The following is a 20731-nucleotide window of genomic DNA, read 5'->3' on the forward strand; positions in this document are numbered from 1 at the left end:
GGAAACCCAAGTTAAAATCAGCCCGTTGAGCTCCAGCACTTAAAAGCCGTTGATGTCTAAATCCAGAATGCTCACTGAAAGAGCTTTGATTTCACTTCTACATGGATGGTATTCCAGTTACTGCTGCTGCCTAACAAACCACCCGAAACTTAGTGGCTTAGATCAATAGTAATCATTCATTTTGCTCATAAGTCTGTAGCTGGGGAGGAGTCGCTTGTCTCTGCTCTCCCCTGACTCAGCTGCATGGGCTGAATCTAAGTCAACTTGATGGGCTGGAAGGTCCACTTTCAAGATGGCTCATTCACATGGCCAGCCGAGTTGTACTGCTATCATCTGGAAGGGAGGCTGAGGCAGAAGGCCGTGAACCTCGGTTCCTTTCCACATGGGCCCCTCTCTGGGCTGCTCAGGCTTCCTCACAGCATGGCAGCTGGCTCCCAGGAATAAGCACCACAAGAAAACCAAGAAGTAGCCATACCACCTTTTAAGACCTGACCTTAGAAGTCAGGTAGCATCACTGCAGCCACAGTCACAAACCCACCCAGATTTGAGGGAAGGAACATAGACCTTACCTCTCAACAGGTGAGCCAAAGTCACATTTAGGAAGGGTAAGCAGATTGCAATGTACTGGTCATTCTCGGGAAACACCAGCTGCCACAGGTGGCTAGTAAGTGATTTAGGAGAGTTTCTTATTCTTCAGCAAATATGTGTTGTAGCCTAGGTGCTGGACTAGACATGGGCATATAACATTGAATCAGACATGGTCCCAGCCCTGGCAGCTTCCACTTCAGACAAGGAAACAGACAAAACACTGGCCATTTCCATTCAGAGAGGTGAGAGCTGGAGTAGAGATAAGCTTATAGGTTACAAGCACACAAGGAGGGATTCCTAACAACAGTTTCAAGGCCCAAGAAGATTTCTCAGATGAGTTCTAGGTGAGAAATGTTTGTACCAAGTTGAATCAAATGACTAAGGCAAAAAAGCTAAAGCTGAAGATTAAAGGCAGCACAGTTGCCCCCAAGTGTTGCTGCACTTGGGGAAAGATTTGTCATGGTCATCACAGCTGTTACTATTATCTTCATCAAGCATTCCTCTACTCATGTAGGACATTTTCCTGGATCAGAAATTTCTCAGGATTTCTTGGGCAGTCAGGATCAGAGAAACCTGGGTTTAAATCCTGGTACTGCTACATGGTGGTCGTTTTGACCTCAGACAAATGACTTAACCATATGTGAGTGTGGAGATGATGGGGGACTTGAGCTGAAAACTTGTCATTCTTCCCTGTTTCTTGCCCCTGGGAAAAGGCCTATGCTTACTCTGTGTGAGTGTGTGTTCACATGTGTTTATTCATATGTTTTTTAGGAGGCCATGATCTGTCAGCCCCCTAGAGCTTCAGCGCAAGGTGAATTCATGTTGGCTGGAGGCCAAAGGTGTGTCTGGGGCACACAGGTCCTGTCTCACATGGCTTTCTTGCTGGAATGTATTCAAGAGATTGTACTCTGGGAAGTAGTTTCCCAAAGTACAAGTCATGGACCTGATCAATCTAGCTGTTGAACCAGTAATCTCAGAGATGTCTGTAATCTACCAGACACTGGTCCCAGTTAGCTCTAAGCAGAACTTTCTGTTCTTCAGCCTTGTTATCTGAGGCATGTTCCCAGCAGAATTTTATAGGAGGGAACATTTTAAATGTGGCAACCTATAGTGAGGGAAGCAGAAAAGATTTGCACCCAAAAGTCCTTGGTTTCATAAAGAAGTGAAGTCACAGGCATGGATTACCTCTTAAGATCAGTCACCCAGCTCACCCTGAAATCAGTGATACATATTTATTTTTGGTTAAGGGAAACCATGCTCCAAGGAATTAGAAGTTTATATTTGATCTTTAATAAAAGGAATCATTGGAGTTCAGAGATGGACCATACTAGAACACTGGAACCACAGTGAGTATAAAAAGAACACTGGCCAGGCACAGTGGTTCACGCCTGTAATCCCAAAATTTTGAGAGGCCAAAGCAGGCAGATTGCTTGAGCCCAGGAGTTGGAGACCAGCAACATGGCAAGACCCCATTTCAAAAATTAGCTGGACATAGTGGTGTATGCCTGTAGTCCCAGCTACTCGGGAGGCTGAGGTGGAAGGATCACTTGAGCCCAGGAAGTCAAGGCTGCAGTGAGCTGTGATCACACCACTGCACTCCAGCCTGGGTGACAGAGTGAGACCTTGTCTCAAAAAAAAAAAAAAAAAAAAAGGAAAAGAAATGAAGAGAGAAAGAGAGAGAGAGAGAGAGAGATAGAAACAGTGTGAGTTTGGCGCATTCATGGGATTGGCAGGCAATGAGTTGACCTGAGTCCCTCCCTGCCCCTCACCCTGTGTGTGGCTGTGTGGCTGTGTGGCCAGGGTAAAGGGTAAATCATTTCACTTTGTTGGTCCTCAGCTTTCTCATCTGTAAAGTGGAGGGGCTGATACCAGAGTCCCAACATCCCTTCCAATTAAAGAACAATAATCTTGAAATTAGAAAAGCCCATTTCCTGGCAAGGTTGTATGCTATTGCTCATGCAGAAAACAAACTCCCTGATGGTCAGACTTGGTGTGCTCAGATGCTCTTTTCTTTTGTTGTTGAAGCATCAATTGCAGAAGCTAAATTGCCAAGTGTTCCAGTTTTCTATTGATAATAGAAACCAAAACAGTGGCTTAAAGCAGTAATACAATCATTTATTTTATTCAAAAATCTTAGGGTTGACTGGGCTCAGCTAGGCAGCTCTCATTTGGGATCTCTTGGGTGACTGCAGTCCAGCAGTGGCCAGGGTCATCTTGCAAGCTCTTCACTTTCATGTCCCATGCCTCGCTGGGGCTGGGACAGCTTGGGCTCCTCAGGCATTCCTGTCGCTCTCTGCAAGGTTTCTTTATGTGGCCACCTCCAGGGAGCTGGAGTTCTTACAGTGGGCCAAAGCCCCCAAGAGAAACCTGTAAAAGTTGCATGAGCATTTTGGCTCTGGCCTCAGAAGGGATGTAGGGTGCCACTTCTGCCTCATTATATTCATCAAGGCAGTCACAAAGGCCTACCTAGGTTCAAGGGGAGGGGAAACAGACTCTACCTCTTGGTGGGAAGAATGTCAGAGAACTTGTAGCCACAATTTAAAATCACATCAAGCGTCCAGGATGGTTCAGAAGATTTCTCAGACTGCTGTGATTCTCTGTTAAAAGGGTTTGAAACAGCAGTGCACAAAATATCTTGCAGTAGAAAACCTAGTTTAATGGGGAAGGAAGATCTACTTAGAAACAAGAAACTTAAAATTATGAAAAAAAAGACAAAATTCTATTTTTATGAATTTTCTGTGTAACAAATATGCCTTGTGTGTATATAAGCAATTTTAAGAAAAAATGTGTATGTATATATGTGTGTATATATAATTTTTTGTTTTATATATATATACACACACACACATATATATATAATTTTGTGGGTTTTATATATATAATTTTTATTCCACCAAACGATGGAGTGTATGAGATGTTAGGATTGGGGAAGAGGAGAGAATTAAATCAGGGGCTTCCAGTCCTTTTATTGTACTACAAGCTCCCCCAGTTACTTGCAAAATGAAGTTAATTTACTGGGTTGTTAAGAGAACACCAAATGTGTCATACAGAGCCCTGGAATAGAGATAGGAAAAAAAACAAGACGGAAGAGAAGTCAAGAGACCAACAATAGAAAATCAGTTCTCCAAAGATGTGAATCATTGCCTTTGAATGGCAGAGCACCCTGGGGAGATGGGTAGAGCAGAACAATAAATGAAAGTAGTTAAGAGTGTAGACTCTGCAGCCAAGCTGCCTAGGAACAAATTGCAGCTTGCCATTCCCCAGCTATGGGCAAGTTCCTGTACCTCTCTGTGCTTCTTTTCCTCAGTTGCAACAGGGAGCTAATAATACCTGCTTCATCAGGTTGTGTGAGAATTAAATGTGTCAGTACAGGCTTAGCCCTTTGAGCAGTGTATAGTATATATTAGCCGTTTCTCTTTTCACCAATTCCCTTGTTGCCTTTGCCAGATGCAAATGTCATACCCAATATGGACTGCAGGCAGCCAACCAAATAAACAGAAGGAGGAGGGCCTTTCCTTCCCTTGGGTCCTGAGCTCATGTATGCATTGGAATTTTCAGTAGGAGAAGACCTTCTTGCGATATCTGGACATCCATCAATATGTAGATTCCACCCTGCAACACTTGTCCATATTCGGACACGTTTTAAAAATCGGTTCCACATTTCAAGCATGTCAAGCTAGGTTTTAGCTTTAGTCTCTACTACGTATTTGGAATGAAAGCCTCTAGAGTCCATTATGCAAATCCATGCAAATAATATGCAAAGAGGCAGTAGCCCCAGATTGTGGGGAGGGGGAGTGTGTAGTCCAGCACAAAGGGCCTTGAATGAAAATTTGCATGTGTTAGGGAAGCCCTGGGTTGAAGGCCTTAGATGTTTATTGTGACAGTATGCATAGCATTCAGTTGTTAACCTTTTGTGCCAAAGAAGAGAGGTAAATGCTTATCTGATTTCCATATTGAAGGTGACAGTAGAGGTTGGAGGTGGTGTTTGGCTAGCACAACATTGTAGGTATTTTTATTATACAAATGAAAAGTTACTTTGAAATAATGGTTGTGGTCCAGGCTGTGTCCCCAACCAGCAATGTGTTCTTGGGCAAGTCACTTCCCTCCTTCTGTTGCCCACTCTGTGAAATGAGGGGATTGGATTAGATGAAACACCAGATCCCCTCTCACTGTAACATCTAAACATTATCCTCCAGGTAAAAATCCTTTGGCACCTAGGGTGGCAGTATCCATTCATTGTGCCAAGGATGTACTCTAAAGTCCAAAGAAAGGGCTAAGAGGTAACTCTACAGTTCTTCTAGAGAGAGCAACAACTTCAGGGGATGCTGATAGCTGAGTGGGGGAAATAGGCAGCAGCAACAACAAGGACAAACATATTTACTTAGACTGTGTATCTTACAGCACCAAGGATTCCAGTCATAGGCTTCCCAGGTAGGAGGATGTAAGTTCTTGGAGTGCCAATAACAGGAAAGTCGGGAATTTTTTCCCCTGAGTATTTTAAAGACCAGTCTGTATTAACCCCTCTCTCTGCCTCTGGAGTGCTGCAAAAGTTCTCCTAGAGGCCATGGTGGCTCCTCTCCCACCTGGCCAGTCCCTGGGGTCGGCCAGTGTTGCTTCCAAAAGACTGCTGTGTCCTTGGTCTCTGGTCTTTTATTGTATCTGACACATCTGGTGCCTGGCCCCAGAGATTCCCCGGGCCCTTAATTTTAACTCCAGCTGTTGCAGCAAACACCAGCTGGGTGCAGGCAGAACCTGAGAGCCCCATGGCCCAGAGTTTCTCTGACCCAGCTAATGGAGACCTGGCATCAGTCAGGAAGTGCAGCGATGAGCACCCCAGGAACAGCCCTTAATCAGTGAATATGGGAGCCTCTGGGTGAGTGTTCTTTTCAGGCAGACAATTTGAGGTGCAGCCTAGTCAGCTCTACCGAAGTCCCCAGTGAGTTTGAGGTGCCCACCTGGACCAGCTCATAACCTGCCCTCAGATTGGTTTTCCCTGTTTCACTCATCTCAGACCCCCACGGCTGACCCCACAGATCATTTTCCAGTATAAACTTCCTGCACAAAAGCCCTGTCTCTGTCTCTCGTTTTTCAGAGGATCTCTAACATAAGGCATGTATATTAGTTTGCTAGGGCTTCCATAACACAGTACCACAGACAGAAATGTATTTCCTCACAGTTGAGGAGGATGGAAGTCCAAGCTCAAGGTGCCAGTAGGGTTGGAGTCCCGGGAGGCCTCTCTCCTTGGCTTGCAGATGGCGCCCTCTAGCTGCCGTGTTCTCACATGGTCATCCCTCTGTGCACACGTGCTCCAGATGTCTGTGTGTCCTAATCTCCTCTTAAGAAGGACACCAGTCAGATCGAATTAGGGCCCACTCTGTTGGCCTCATTTTACTTTAATTACCTCTTTGAAGGCGTCATCTCCAAATATAGTCACATTCTGAGGTACTGGGAGTTAGGGATTCAACATAGGGATTTTGGGGGTGCATAAGTCAGTCCTTAACAACACTTAACCCTTGTGAGCTAAACAGAGGCTTGAAAGGGAATGTCCATCAAAACATGGAGGTCACCACCACTACCCTAGGAATAGATTGTCTCTCTGGTGGTAAGCCATGGGCAAGATAGGGGCCCCAGAATAACCCTGAGCAGGTCAGAGCATAACAGCACATTAGTTCCTCTGGGATGCAACATACTGTCGTCTTCTTCCTCCTTCTGCATCATTGATAGTGGTTGACCAGGATAAGCATGCACTTTAAAGACAACCCTTGTTTCACATACTTCTGCTCCTGTGTGACTTCCCACATGTTGCCTATTCTCCCCAAACCTCAATTTCATGCCCCACCGAGTGGTCATATGGATTAAAGCATGAAAGCCTGGGCCAGGGCAGATGTTCAGTAAACAGGTTTTAGGTTTGACTCGAATACACAGAATGTACTGTTGGTGTGTGGTCACCACTGGGCCACAGACCAGTACAATCCGTGGCCTGTTAGGAACCAGGCTGCACCGCAGGAGGTGAGAGGCCGGTGAGCCAGCATTACCGCCAGAGCTCTGCCTCCTGTCAGATCAGCGGCACCATTAGATTCTCATAGGAGCACAAACCCTGTTGTGAACTGCACATGCAAGCGATGGATCTGGGTTGCGTGCTCCTTATGAGAATTGAATGCCTGCTGATCTGAGGTGGAAGAGTTTCATCCCAAAACCATACCCCCCCACCACCAACTCCAATCCATGGAAAACTTGTCTTCCACAAAACCAAGTGGAAGACAATTTGTCCCTGGTGCCAAAAAGGTTGGGGACCACTAGTCTAGATTGTGAAAGAAAGTTTAGAAAAAAAATAGATTGTTTAGGGCAAATTTTTGGCCCTAGAGTTAGTGGATGCTAGAGCCTCAGTGCAATCTAAAGTCCCCTGCAGCCTTCCACTCCCCACCAATTTAGAAGTGCAGGGTGAGGAGGACACTGGTCCACACCAAGGCTCCACCACACACCAAACGGTGATCCTGGGCCTTGTGTCAAAGGCATGCCTGGAGATCTCCTCCCCATGTCTGCTTCTCGCCAGGGCCCTGCCTTCTCCATCAGACACCTGGGAATCACAGCTGGGGCCCCTGCTTCGGCCATTTGTCCTGCCGGAATCTGATAGGGGATAGAGGCTCTGAGAGAGTAATTAGACACAGACAGAGATCTCCCTCCATAGTCAGGAGAGCCTAGCAGGGGCTGAAGGAACTGCCTGAGGGTGACAAAGAAGGGGATCCATGAACAAGGAGGTGCTAACAGGTCCAGGAGATGCTAACAGGTCAGAATCAGGCCTCAGAGGACTGTTGGCCATTCCTCAGCCGTAGAGACAGGCTCTTCCCAACCCATGTGTTGTCAGGGAACAGCTCCTACATCTCATGCTTGCATGAGGTACCGGTTTTAAAAATAGACACATGCTATTGTGAGTAATAAAATCCACACATAACTAGAAATGTTTTAAATGTATACGTTTTTGTCCTTGTGCATTTTCTCAAACTGCAAGTATGCACATTCACTATCATACAAAATCCTTTTTTTTTTTTTTTTTTTTTTTTTTTTTTTTAATGTTCAAAAGGGCTCCTTCTACTCAAAAAGGCAGGGTATCACCAATGACAATTTTCCAGAGTTCAGCCACATGAATGCCATAGGAAAAGCAGTTAATAACAACCATGACACCAGCTGGCATTTGTAGAAGGCACCTTCTGTTCCAGGCTGTGCTAAGTGCTTTTATGGGCTCCAGGTCTGGTTGCCCTTCTCTAGACCCCAGTCCTCTTCTGCCTGTCACTCCTCTATGGCACTGAGACATCTTTGTCTTATTTTAGGATTGTTTGTGGATATGTGCGAGCTTATCCAGGGTCAGAGACTACCCTGTTCATTTTTGTGTCCTCCAGGGTCAGGGAGAGGGTTGAGCCTCCATAATTGTTTGGTGAATGGTCCTGAAGGGATAGAGGTCTGTTTGCTTATACTTTTGTATAGTTTATAAGTGGAAGATTCAGAAAAGGGCATAGGATTTGGTGCATGCTGCCACCCAGACCTTCCTCATTTGGTTTGGGGTGGCTCACACAGAGTTCACACAGGCTTCCCCATAGGCAAGCTGGCCTTGACCACTCCTGGCTGCAGAGGAAGAGGCAGATGTGGAGGCCACAAGCCTTCTGCCCCTCCAGCCCCAGCCTGTTCTGAAAAGTTGCCCTTGTCGGGAGGGCTGATGGCGTTTCCGAGGCATATGGGAAAGGAGGAGCCTGGCCAGGGTAGCTGCTCTGCTTCCCCTGGTGCTGGTCTCTCTTTCCAGCAGGTGCCAGGCAGCGCCTACCTAATAGACCTGCCCCAGCTCCACAGACAGTTCTGTCAGTGTTGGGGCACTAGTGTGGGCTCGGGAATGCTCCTGATGTTTCCTGAGTTCCCAGCACTGTCCTAGGCCACGGGTAAGAAAGGCCCAGGCTATATGCTGCTCCCCAAGCATTTTACCTCTTCTCTGTGTCTCCCTCTCAAGGTTTCCTGCTGATTTTGGCACTGACCGAAGCGCTGGCATTTGCCGTCCAGGAGCCATCTCCCAGGGAATCTCTTCAGGTCCTCCCTTCAGGCACTCCCCCGGGAACCATGGTGACAGCACCCCACAGCTCTACCAGACGTACTTCTGTGGTGATGCTGACCCCCAATCCTGATGGACCCCCCTCACAGGCTGCAGCTCCCATGGCAACACCGACACCCCGTACAGAGGGGCACCCTCCTGCACACACCATCTCCAGCATCGCTGCGACAGTAACCGCCCCCCATTCTGAAAGCTCCCTGTCCACAAGGCCCGGTCCAGCGGCCACGACAACCACATCCTCCAACCCGGAGGGCCGCTCTCCAGGCCAGGCTGCCCCCACCATCCTGCTGACAAAGCCTCCAGGGGCCACCAGCCGCCCCACCACAGCGCCCGCCCGCACTACCACACGCAGGCCCCCCAGGCCCCCAGGCTCTTCCCGAAAAGGGGCTGGTAATTCATCACGCCCTGTCCCGCCTGCACCTGGTGGCCACTCCAGGAGTAAAGAAGGACAGCGGGGACGAAATCCAAGTTCCACACCTCTGGGGCAGAAGCGGCCCCTGGGGAAAATCTTTCAGATATACAAGGGCAACTTCACAGCGTCTGTGGAACCAGACCCCTCTACCCTCACCCCCAGGACCCCACTCTGGGGCAACTCCACTTCACCACAGCCCCACACAGTGGCTGCGACCACAGTGCCCAGCAATACCTCATGGGCACTCCCTACCACCTCCCTGGGGCCTGCAGAGGACAAGCCAGGCCTTCGCAGAGCAGCCCAGGGGGGTGGTTCTACCTTCACCAGCCAAGGAGGGACACCAGATGCCACAGCAGCCTCAGGTGCCCTTGTCAGTCCACAACCTGCCCCAGTGCCTTCTCAGCGCCCCCACCGCGGTGACCCACAGGACGGCCCCAGCCATAGTGACTCTTGGCTTACTGTCACTCCTGGTACCAACAGACCTCTGTCTGCCAGCTCTGGGGTCTTCACAGCTGCCACGGGGCCCACCCCAGCTGCCTTCAATACCAGTGTCTCAGCCCCTTCCCAGGGGATTCCTCAGGGAGCATCCACAACCCCACAAGCTCCAACCCATCCCCCCGGGGTCTCAGAAAGCACTATTTCTGGAGCCAAGGAGGAGACTGCGGCCACCCTCACCATGACCAACAGGGTGCCCAGTCCTCTCTCCACGGTGGTATCCACAGCCACAGGCAACTTCCTCAACCGCCTGGTCCCCGCCGGGACCTGGAAGCCTGGGACAGCAGGGAACATCTCCCATGTGGCCGAGGGGGATAAACCCCAGCACAGAGCCACCATCTGCCTGAGCAAGATGGATATCGCCTGGGTGATCCTGGCCATCAGCGTGCCCATCTCCTCCTGCTGTAAGTGCCGCCCTCTCCCACCCATCCTCTCCCTCTCCCACATCACTGGCTCATCCCCAGCATTCGTTTGTCCCTGATTTGGCATCCTTGCCAAGTGGGCTACAAAAATTCCCAGAATCTCAGGAAACTAGAGAGCAGGACAGGTTATCCCTGACCCTAGTCCTCAGCTCTGCCAGGCCATGGCTTGAATGCCCGCTGGTCATAAAGCCACAACTCCCAGGAGCTGGCGGAGGACCTCACAGGCAGTCTAATCCAACCCCGCACTCCACAGAAAAAATGCCAAGTAGCAGTGACGTGACTCACCCAGGATCCCAGAATTAGGGAGAGGCAGGGCTGGGCTGAGAGCTTATAGCAGCTGTCTTCCAGCCCAGTGCCCTTGTCATGACACCACTCTGCCTCAAGGTAATCTGCCAATGCCCCTAGCAACCTGGCACCAAGACACCATTGGTCAATGCTGATGCTTCAAAATGTACAGCCTCCAACTAGCAAACCCCTCACCTTCTTCTTCATCTTCCATCCTCTTTCTTGTGTTTTCTCTCCTCTCGCCCCTCTCCTCTCCTTCTGTCTCTCTTCTCCCAAGAAAGAAAAAGAGATAAAGCTTTCATCTGGTGGGAAGTTCTATAGCCTTGGCAAAAACCTAGTTCTTGCAGCTAAATTAAGGCTTGAGAGTTACGTAAATTCTAGCAACTCTCCACCCCCACCCCACTTTATTTGTTCCTAGGTGATGTGAGCTGATTGCAGTGTGGACCTTGTCCTTATTTTTTGCCCTCCCAAGGCCACCAGCTCCTCCTAGCTGCTGCCTGGCACTCTGTGAATGAGGAGTCAGGAGGTATTCTCTCTGCTATCTCCATAAAGAATCTGATACAACCTCTCAGAACTTTAGGGATTTCATTATGTCTTCCCTCGTGTACTTGAGCTTCGATTCTTAGAGTTTCTCGGATAGCCTTGCAGGAATCCTCAGCCACACCCCACCCCAAATGGTTACCATCTGCCACTCCCTGACGCCTTTCAGGCATGGCCACACTGCCCCACCCTCGTATCCCCGCTCCTCAGACAACCCACTCTCCTCTGACCCTCCAGGTTGTTGCCCAGCTCTCCTGGGGGCCTGAAGTTTGCCTTCTTGTGGTTCGCACTCTATGACCCTAAGCCATGCCATCTGAAGCCATACAACTCTAGTTTGTCTAGCAACGCCTGAAGCATTTGAAACAGCTCTGAGAGACAGCTGCTCTTCATCCCAGCTGCTTAGCCCCGGCCCTGCAAGTCTTCTTTGTAGGCTGCATTGCCTGGGCCTGTGTCCCATCCGCCCCTCTGGGGTGGCTTCTGCTTTGTCTCCCAAAGGAAGCACAGCATTCCACCTGTGTCTGGCTACAGAAGAGGGAGCCAATGGTGGACTCTTCCTTTAGCAGCACTCAGGCAGCCAGCACGGGCATCAGCTCTACTGGTTGTATTGGCTTCAGGTCATACCCAGGCTTGCCCTGATCTCAAGAGGAGCAAAGCCCCGAAGGCTTCCCTCAGGGAAGGCTGCTGAGCCAGGTCTCCCAGCTTTTCCTCCCGCCCTGGTGGTTAGTGCAGGAGGTCTGTGCCTTTAATGTGAACCATGATTTCCACTTGGCCTTGTGTTGCAAGATCTTTTTATATCTGGAGTCTAGATTCTTTTCAGGAGCTGCCTCTCCTAGCTTTCTGTCTCCTTCAGGTTGATGAGCAAAGTAAACTTTCCATGTCAGGGCTGGCAACCTGCTTCTGCTGAAGGACCCAATTCAAGAAGAGCAAAAGTGTTTGCAAGTTGCATATTTCATTCTTAATGAAAACAGCTTTATTGTCTCTCCTGGAAACACACATTTACACATTTATTCTTAAAACTGTGGTTGCCCACTCCTAAAACAGAAGAATGATTATGAGAAAATGTAGCACTATTAGCCAATGAATTCTTAATAATGGTTGGTCATATCTGAGAAGTAAATACAGTAGGGACAGCTTTCTGATTTTCCAGTCTTTACATGTGTCTAGGATGCTCTCGTTTACAAAGTGCATTCCGTTTTTTTTTTTTATCATTCCATTCTTAGACCAGCCAGAGAAATAAAAGCAGGAACAAGCAAACACACTGCTAAACACACAGGTGCCACAGTGGCTCCAGCCATCCTCCACACCTTATAGGTAGGGAGTGAGTCACCAGGTGAAGTGATTGACCCAAGGTCCCGACCACACGGTGAGTCAGACTAGATCTGGTAGTACAAAATCTGTTTTATTCAATGCAGGATTTCCTGTGTGCCCACTGTGTGCCAGACACTGTGCCAAACATTAGGGAATCTGAGATGTGGGCCTCCCTCTTTGAGCTGGATAGCCTGAACCCCACAGGCTACACCCACCTAGATTTTGCAATTCTAAAAGGACTCCTACTTCTCCCCCAGCCCTTCTATTATGTATAAGTTTGAAATTAAATCAGATCTTGCTGCGAAGCTGGAAAGCCCATGGGCTGCCTAAACCATGCATAAAAATGTCAGTCAAGACAGGAGCAAGGACACAGCCTGGAACTATCCCTTGAGGATTCTTCTGGCACCCTGAAAGGAGCCTTCAGGTGCTTGATATGGAACATATTACTTTCTAAAGAAAGACACAAACTTTTAATAAAAGTGGACTCTGGTAGCCCGTTGGGAACCGCACACTCCACTCCCTTTGATGTTTGTCTTGCATTTCCACTATACACAAGGAGGCTCTTGCCTCGGCCCTGACTGCCTCCACATCAGCTCCATGTCGTCAGTCATGGCCCCGACTCCTACGGGACCATCATTAACCCTGTGAAGGCTCCAATGAGATGGACATTACGGTGGAAGAATATTTGTCCAGCTTCAGAACCCTGTGCTCTCAGGCACTATCCTCGTCTATTTAGGCTGTTTTCATAGCCCAGCACCACTCTAGTTATCAGGAAAGCAGACCTCTTCCAGGTCTAAGGGCCCCTTGTTTTGGACCTTGTCAGGTGCTTCATTTATCCTAAAGCTACTCTACAGACCTCAAAGAAGGGTTTCATCCTTTGCCAGTTTGCCAGATATTTCAGGCACTCTGAGTCAGTAGCAAAGTGCATGCATCAGCTTCCTCTCATCTGGCTTATCATACCAGCACTGGCCCCTGCCCTGCTTCTCTGAAGCCACCAGAGTCAGAATTCAGATGGGCTGGGTGCTGGGCAGGGGTGATCCTCTGCTCCTGGTAGAAGTGGGGGTTAAGCAAGGCAGATCCCAGGCCTGCCCAAGGAGGGAGGGTGTCAGTTCATCTGCCCTCCCAGATTGCAAGTCGCAGCCAGTGCCTGGAAGGATACATGTGTCCTGGGGCTGAGAAATGCTTTTCTCTCCTGAGCCCTGCCAGACACTCTCAGCCACGCACATTTTCAGAAGTGCTGAGAACTGAATTTGATTGGATTCAGGCCATGATGGGCTAGGGCAGAGGAGCCAGGTGGCTCCCGAGCTGGTCTCTGCTGCCACCATCAGGACGCACAGAGCCCACCACCCTCGCCAGAAGCCTCCACGCCTGGCGCTGAATTGGTCGGCGCTCACCATTGTCAGTGCCTGAGTTTTCATGAGCATGTCAGTTTTGTGGCTCTGGCAGGGTCCTTTGCCTATTTGTCACATGCGATGTCCGTTTTTGAGAATGTCTTCACCCATCCTCTCTGCAAGAAGATGGGGCCATTTGGAGGGTGAGATTAGAAAAAAAGACTAGCTGCAGATGTTTGTCATCACCAACTCAAGTTCACCCTGGCCAAAGTGGAGTAGCCCCTCTCTCTGATGCTAGACACTTGAGGGCACCCTCTGCACCTGGGCCCCAGAGCAGTCTGGCCTCCTTCCAGACACTGGAGCAATAGTGCAGCATTCAAAGAGATCACATAACACTGTGCCGATGGTTGCTCAGTGAATAGTAGACCTGGATGTATATGTGTGCCTTTTCACTCACAGGCCCCAAATTAGTTTATAATTGTTATATAAGAAAACCCAGGTGAGAATGACTCTTGCCAATGAAAAGAGTAGAAGAGATTGGGATCAGAAGGCATTATGGCTGGGAAACGTGTCTCCTTGGAGCTTACGGATCAAACAGGGATGGCAGAGCCTCAAGGCAAAGCAGGGATGACCAGGGGATGTCCTCCAGCTGTTCCAGTGTTAGGCCCACACTCTGACAGCTCTTCCCTGTGCGTCCCAGCCAGCACCTCCAGCCAGCACTCAGTCCTCACTTCATGGCTTCTCCACAAGAGGGCCATGGGCTTCTACAGGCACATTCCCGCCTGCCAGGCTGGTGGGTCAGACACTAAGCCCCCCAACCTGGCCTCCCTCCATACCCTGAGGCCTCCCTGTGACCTCCTCCCTCAGCATCCAAAGGAGGGAAATGGCTGTGCACAGCCCAGGTGCACCCCTCCCACTGGCACCCGTGGGCAAATCCTTTCCCTCACTGGTCTCGGGCTTCTCATCTACAAAACAAAGGGGCCAAACTGAAATGTATCATCACTCCCTGTCCTCACATTTAAGCCTGCATGGATCATTAGAGAGGAAGCCTGGTGTGCTTGTAAGACTTGGCTTGTGGAATCCAACATACCTGCACACAACCCCAGCTCTTAACATTGGTTGGCTGTAGGACTTACACAAATGACTTAATCATGATCCAGTGTCTTCCTGTCTGCAAAATGGGACTCCTGTCTACTATGTTAGTTCCTTCAAGATGCAGGCACCAAGATGGGATTAGGCATATAAGAGAATTACTGGGGGAAACACCTGTAAATGAATCTGGACAGGCCATCCCACCTCTCTGACCTCAGAAGCCTTCCCTGCTCACAAACCACTCAATTCACACCTGGTTAATCAACAAAATCCAGACATAATTCTTCCTCCTGGGCCCTGGGAGTCTCAGGGATGAACAGACAGGATCACATGTCACACTGTGCTCAGTCAAGCTGCGTGGAGCCCACCTCAGGCCATCTGTGCAGGTGGGCTTTTGCGTCAGTCTAAGGCAGGAATCAGCTGGTTAAGAGCATAGACTGGCCAGGTGCGGTGGCTCACACCTGTAATCCCAGCACTTTGGAAGGCTGAGGCAGGCGGATTACCTGAGGTCAGGAGATCAAGACCAGGCTGACCAACATGGCAAAACCCTGTCTCTACTGAAAATACAAAAATTAGCCAGACATGGTGGCAGGCACCTATAATCCCAGCTTCTTGGGAGGCTGAGGCAGGAGAATCACTTGATCCCAGGAGACAGAGGTTGCAGTGAGCCGAAGATTGTACCACTGCACTCCAGCCTGGGCAACAGAGCTAGACTCCATCTTAAAAAAAAAAAAAAAAAAAAAAAAAAAAAAAACCATAGACTTTGGAGTCCAGATGTCTGGGTTTGCTCCTGGGCCTATCACTTTATCTCTCTGAGCTTCAGTTTTCCTATCTGTAAAATGGGGACCCTAATAGTACTGACTTTATGGGGCTAAATGGAGGATTAAATTAATAAATATTTCTAATGTGCTTGGAACCATAAGTCCTGTATAACTATTAGCACAGGTTTTTTTTTTTTGATGATGATGATGATAGTGCCAGAAAAGCTATTTTATCAGCATTCAAGACTTCTGCCCCGTGAATTTGCTCCGTGAACTTCTGCTGTCAGGGTCTTCTGAGGAATTAAGGCTCACTTTGTACAGTTCGCCGTGCCCTGCCCCTTTTCCCACCATACACTTCCTCCAGCTGGGAACTCTCCTCATCAGTTTGGTGGTGCCACCCAGGCACCATCCTTGCTGCCTCCCTCTCCTCTCTGACTTGCACTCTCTCCACAGCTGTCCTGCTGACGGTGTGCTGCATGAAGAGGAAGAAGAAGACCGCCAACCCAGAGAACAACCTGAGCTACTGGAACAACGCCATCACCATGGACTACTTCAACAGGCATGCAGTGGAGCTGCCCAGGGAGATCCAGTCCCTTGAAACCTCTGAGGTAATGAGCTCGAAAGTGCTGGCCCCACTGCAGGGAAACCAGGCCCAAAGAGAGCCGTGGCATCTGCTCATTTCTGAGTGCCTTGCTCCTTAATGTATGGCCCATGGACCAGCAGTATCAGTAACACCCAAGAGGTTGTGGGCCCTACCCCGGCCCTACTGAGCCAGGATCAGTGTTTTAGCAAGAATCCCCAGGTGCTTTCTGCACATTAAATTTTGGAAGCACTGTTCCTGGGACTTTTGGTTTCTGGGAACAAGTGAACAAATACTCAGTGAGGACCTGTTTTGTGCCAAGCACCCCCAGGGGACTATGAAGATGAGAGCTTGCTCCCAAAGGGGCTCAGGTTCTGAGATGTGGCTGGGGGACAAACCCCAGCATCACCCAAAAACAAAGCCAATTAGGGGAAACAAGACGAGTTATAGACAAAGAGCTGTGGGAGCCCAAGGAGGAAAGCCTTCCCAGTGGAGATGCTAGGAAGGATCAATGGATTTCAACAGGCATTCCAGCAGGGGAGGTAGCCTAAGGAAAGGTGGGGATACGTGCTGGATCTGAAGGGAGAGAAGAATACACTGTCAGGGTATTTGCCCAAGACACCTGGCTGGTCAGTGAGAGAGCCGAGTTTTGAACCCAGGACTTGAACTGCAGAATCCATGCTCTTTCCATCCTCACACAGAGGGTGGAGTAGAGGCCAGAGTATAACAGGAAAGAAGGATAAAGGACCAATTAGACACAGCCTTGATGGGGTATTATGGTATTGGGACTTTAGTTTGGGGCAACAGAGAGTCACTGAAAGTTTTGATCTTTGGGTGACCCAGTTTTAGAAGGATTATGCCGATGGCCTGGTGAAAACACCCTATATGTGATCAGTGAATGGATAAGGAAAGAAAAAAATGGCTTGGTGGATGAGTAAATGGATGGAATGACACAAAAAGACAGGCTAAAAATAGGTAGCTCAACTAGGATGCAATTGAGATGTCCAGGAGAAAGATAACAGACATCTGAGTAAGGTAATGAGAGCTGAGAAGAGTTCTTGTGGAGGTACAACCCCACGCCTCCTTCCCGTGTGGGTCCATTCCCCAGAGCAGCCAGGGTGAGCTTTTGTAAACATAACTGTGGTCACATCGCTCACATGCTTAAAACCTTCCCATTTCTCTCAAGTTAAAGTTCAAAGTCTTGTATAGGACCCCATCTCAGTCCTGCCACCACTTCTCTTCTCTTTGTTTTTGTTTGTTTGTTTTTTGTTTTTTTGTTTTGCTTTTGTTTTTGAGATGAAGTCTCAACTCTGTTGCCCAGGCTGGAGTGCAGCGGTGTGATCTCAGCTCACTGCAACCTCCGCCTCCCAGGTTCAAGTGATTCTCCTGCCTCAGCCTCCCAAGTAGCTGGGACTACAAGCACATGCAACCACACCCGGCTAATTTTTGTATTTTTAGTAGAGACAGGGTTTCACCATGTTGGTCAGGCTGGTCTCAAACTCCTCACCTCAAGTGATCTGCTGCCTCAGCCTTCCAACATGCTGGGATTACAGGTGTGAGCCACTGCACCCAGTCACTTCTCTTCTGTTTCTACTTAGTCCTATGACTTAAATACCATCTCTGCACTATAGAGTCCAAATTTCTACCTGTAACCTTGATGTCTCCCCCGGCCCCAGACTCACGTACCCATTTACCTGCTGCACATGTCTAATAGGCACCTCAAACTCAACATACCCAAGATTGAACCCTTGATTTCCCCCTCCCAACCCCAAAACCCAAACCTCACCTGCAGCTCCTCATTACGTAAATGGTACTGCCAGCTGCCTTTCCTTCCTGCACACCGCACTTCTAATCTGTCAGAAAATTCCATTGGTTCTCCCTAAGCACCAGGACTTCTCATTGCCTGCACCTCTGCCCCTGGTCCAAGCCATTCTCCTCCCTCACATCATGAGTGCTGCAGTGGCCTCTAAATTAGGATCCCCACTACCATCTTGCCTTCTGCAGTCTGCCCTCCACACAAGAGCCAGATGATCTTTTCAAGGCAGGATCCCGTGTCCGCCACAGCGTCCACTTTCAAGTGGCTCTTCTCCACATTTTGAATAAAATCCAGACTCCTGTTCCCATGCCCTTCACAAGTTGGCCCCTGCCCACCACCTGAAGCCCTACCACACTTCCCATTGATCACACACCAGCTTCAGTGGCCTCTTTGCTCTTCCTCCTGCAGAGGAAGCTTGCCCCCACCTTAGAGCTTTGCTGTTGCACCCTATCTGAAATGCTTTTCTCCTGGATACCTTGAACCCTGAATTCCTTCAGGTCTCTATTCAAATGCCACCTCCTCTGGGAGGCCCTCCCTCCCTGACCACTCTATATTAATTAAATCCCCAGCCTCATTCTGTTCCCTCTTCCTTACTTTATTTGCCTTCAGAGCACTTCTCAGTTGACATTGCATCATTCTCTCCCTGTTGATTGGTTTGTGATCTTGCTGTCCTGCTGCCTGAGGCAGGAGCATTATTTGTTGTGCTCACTGCTCTATTCCCAGCATCTAGAGCACTGCCTGGCACACAGTAGGTTCTTAGTAAATGTTTATCAAGCTAATGAACTATAAATGTTGTTCACCACAATTTACCCATCACCCAGTCAGAGCCTAACACACAGTAAATGCCCAAGAGAAATTTTTAGCCAGAGGACAAACAAGGGGCCAGCTTCATTGCAGCATTGGCCTTTAGTGTGGCCTGTGTACATTTTGCATGGAAAAGGTGTTCCTGAGATCTGTTACAGGAAGTGGAAAAAAATGTGTAACTTGACAAAGGGGCTGGACCTACTTTAGGTATGGGCTGTGAACCCCTGAACTTTAAATTTCTCATATTCTTTTTGCAAATTGGTAAATGAAAACCAAAGCCAAAGGACAATACTCGTGAACGCACTATAGAAAAGGCCCTTGCTTTTCGAACATCCCAGTTAGTCATTTGGCACAGAGCACGAGGGCCGCCGTCCAACACAAGCCAGAGGCTCTGGCAGAAAGGGCTGCCCAGCCAGTCATGGTCTCCAGACCAGGAGGGCGCCACAGGACCTGCAGCACAAAGCTCAGCTTGGCTTCAGAGTGGATTGGATTTTGCTGTTTCCCTCCCAGCAAGCAGTTCCTCTTGTTCTACTTTATTTAGAGTAATATTACAACTTGTTCCGGTTCTCTGGGCTCACACTATTTGAGGGCAAATGCAGGCAGCCTAGGGCCAGGATGAAGCCAGCCAAGTACACACACACTGCCAACCACCTCTAGAGCAATCGTAAGGTCCCAGTTCATATTCCACCATGTTCCGTGTCCTCGGGACATGTACTCACCACCTGCCCTTTAGCTGCTACCTTTGGAGACTGCCACATGCTTTGCCTAAGCAAGTTCCTCAGTTGTCCTGCCCCCACTTCTCTGTTGATACAAGCAGCAAAACTCAGATCCAGGGCTGTACAGACAAAATTGTGATGCCCAAAAGGTGCTTGGAAACTTCCATTCTTTTTTATTTTCCCTCCTCTTCCTTCTCCTTCTCCCTGTTTTCTCTTCTTACTTCTTTTCTCCCTCCTTCTCTCCTTCTCTCTTTTTTCTTCTCCTTTGGTTGTTTCCTGAATAACTCTCTCTTTTTTATGCAGCAAAGCATACCCACATGGTTTTGCCTTTGGTGAATACTTGCTTTGTGAAAGCTATAAAATGACAAGCCAAAGCTCAGTCTCCACAGTTGAACCCAAAAGCATGGTGGAGGAAAAGGATTTTTGTCTCGTCTTTGAGGTGCTCCACTATTTTCCTTAAATAGCTGGCCGCCTATCCACCCTTAGATAGGTGTTGAACTAATTCCAGACACTGAAGGAAATTATTGTCTTCTGAAAAGACATTTTATCAACAATGGCATTTCTTCCTTTCTTACCTTATGATTCATAGAGCAGTAAGTACTCCTCAGAAAGTATCTGTTACATATGTTTTGTTTAAAAATAAACTTCAGAGATTTAATTATGGCTACTTAAAATGAAGATATTTCTAAGCAAATCTGGCATGAGCCAGTATACCTAGGCCTATAGTTGAGTGTTTGCCCGGAAATGGCTTGAAGGTTCTGAGACATTAGCTGTTTTAAATTGGAACAAGCTATGACTTTCTTTTTTCTCTCTCTCAATTAGTACCAGGGCCCAAATCCAAGTACAGCCATTCAGTAGCCCATAAATGTTAGCTCTCCTTGGTAAGTGAAACCAAAACCCTGCCAAAGCCATACAGATTACCTTCTGGGCAGTGGATTGCCTATTTCTAGGCTTTTCTGCTCCTGCAACTGAACATACAGACTGAAATTTTCATCCATCACTTATTATGCAGTCACACAGAAGTGCAGATCCATTCAGCTCAGCATCGCTAGTGCTATAAGAAATGGGGCAATAATTCTGACCAGGCTCTGGAAGGACTCAGAGGGGGAAGGAACTGGCCCTTGAAGCCTCTCGAGAGGTCTGTTAGATCCTGACAGGTGGGTAGCAGGAAAAAGGTGAGTGAATCTAGGTGCACTCAGGAAGGAAAAATGGAGGAGTTTCCCAGAAGTCTGTGAGAAAGAGGCAGGAAGTAGTCTGGGGTCCAAGTGGACCAAGTTTTGCCAATAGTGCAGTGAACCATGCACTGTATGTGTGTCATGCATGGCAAGCCCCCTCAGACTTTGACAAGGAAAGCAGTACCATCTCTGGCAGCCTGGGATTGGGGTGATTCCAGAAGCAGGAAACATTTTTTGAAAGCTGCTATAAAAATCTGAAGGAGCAGCACAAAAATTAAAATATACACATATACATACACACACACACACGC

At 48.5% G+C, this 20731-nt stretch overlaps 1 protein-coding gene across 2 annotated transcripts in view; it reads left to right on the forward strand.

Moving 5' to 3' along the window:
* The window catches only part of TMEM108 (transmembrane protein 108), a 336184-nt gene that overhangs the window by 314911 nt on the left and 542 nt on the right, over window positions 1-20731 (forward strand). For both annotated transcript variants that reach the window (XM_050779626.1, XM_050779625.1), the window contains exons 4-5: window positions 8585-9994; window positions 15783-15937. In XM_050779626.1, the coding sequence (XP_050635583.1) occupies window positions 8585-9994; window positions 15783-15937 (1565 nt within the window). The remainder of the gene's footprint in view (window positions 1-8584; window positions 9995-15782; window positions 15938-20731) is intronic.

Source organism: Macaca thibetana, chromosome 2 (genome assembly GCF_024542745.1).
Source record: "Macaca thibetana thibetana isolate TM-01 chromosome 2, ASM2454274v1, whole genome shotgun sequence".
NCBI classification, from domain to species: domain Eukaryota; kingdom Metazoa; phylum Chordata; class Mammalia; order Primates; family Cercopithecidae; genus Macaca; species Macaca thibetana.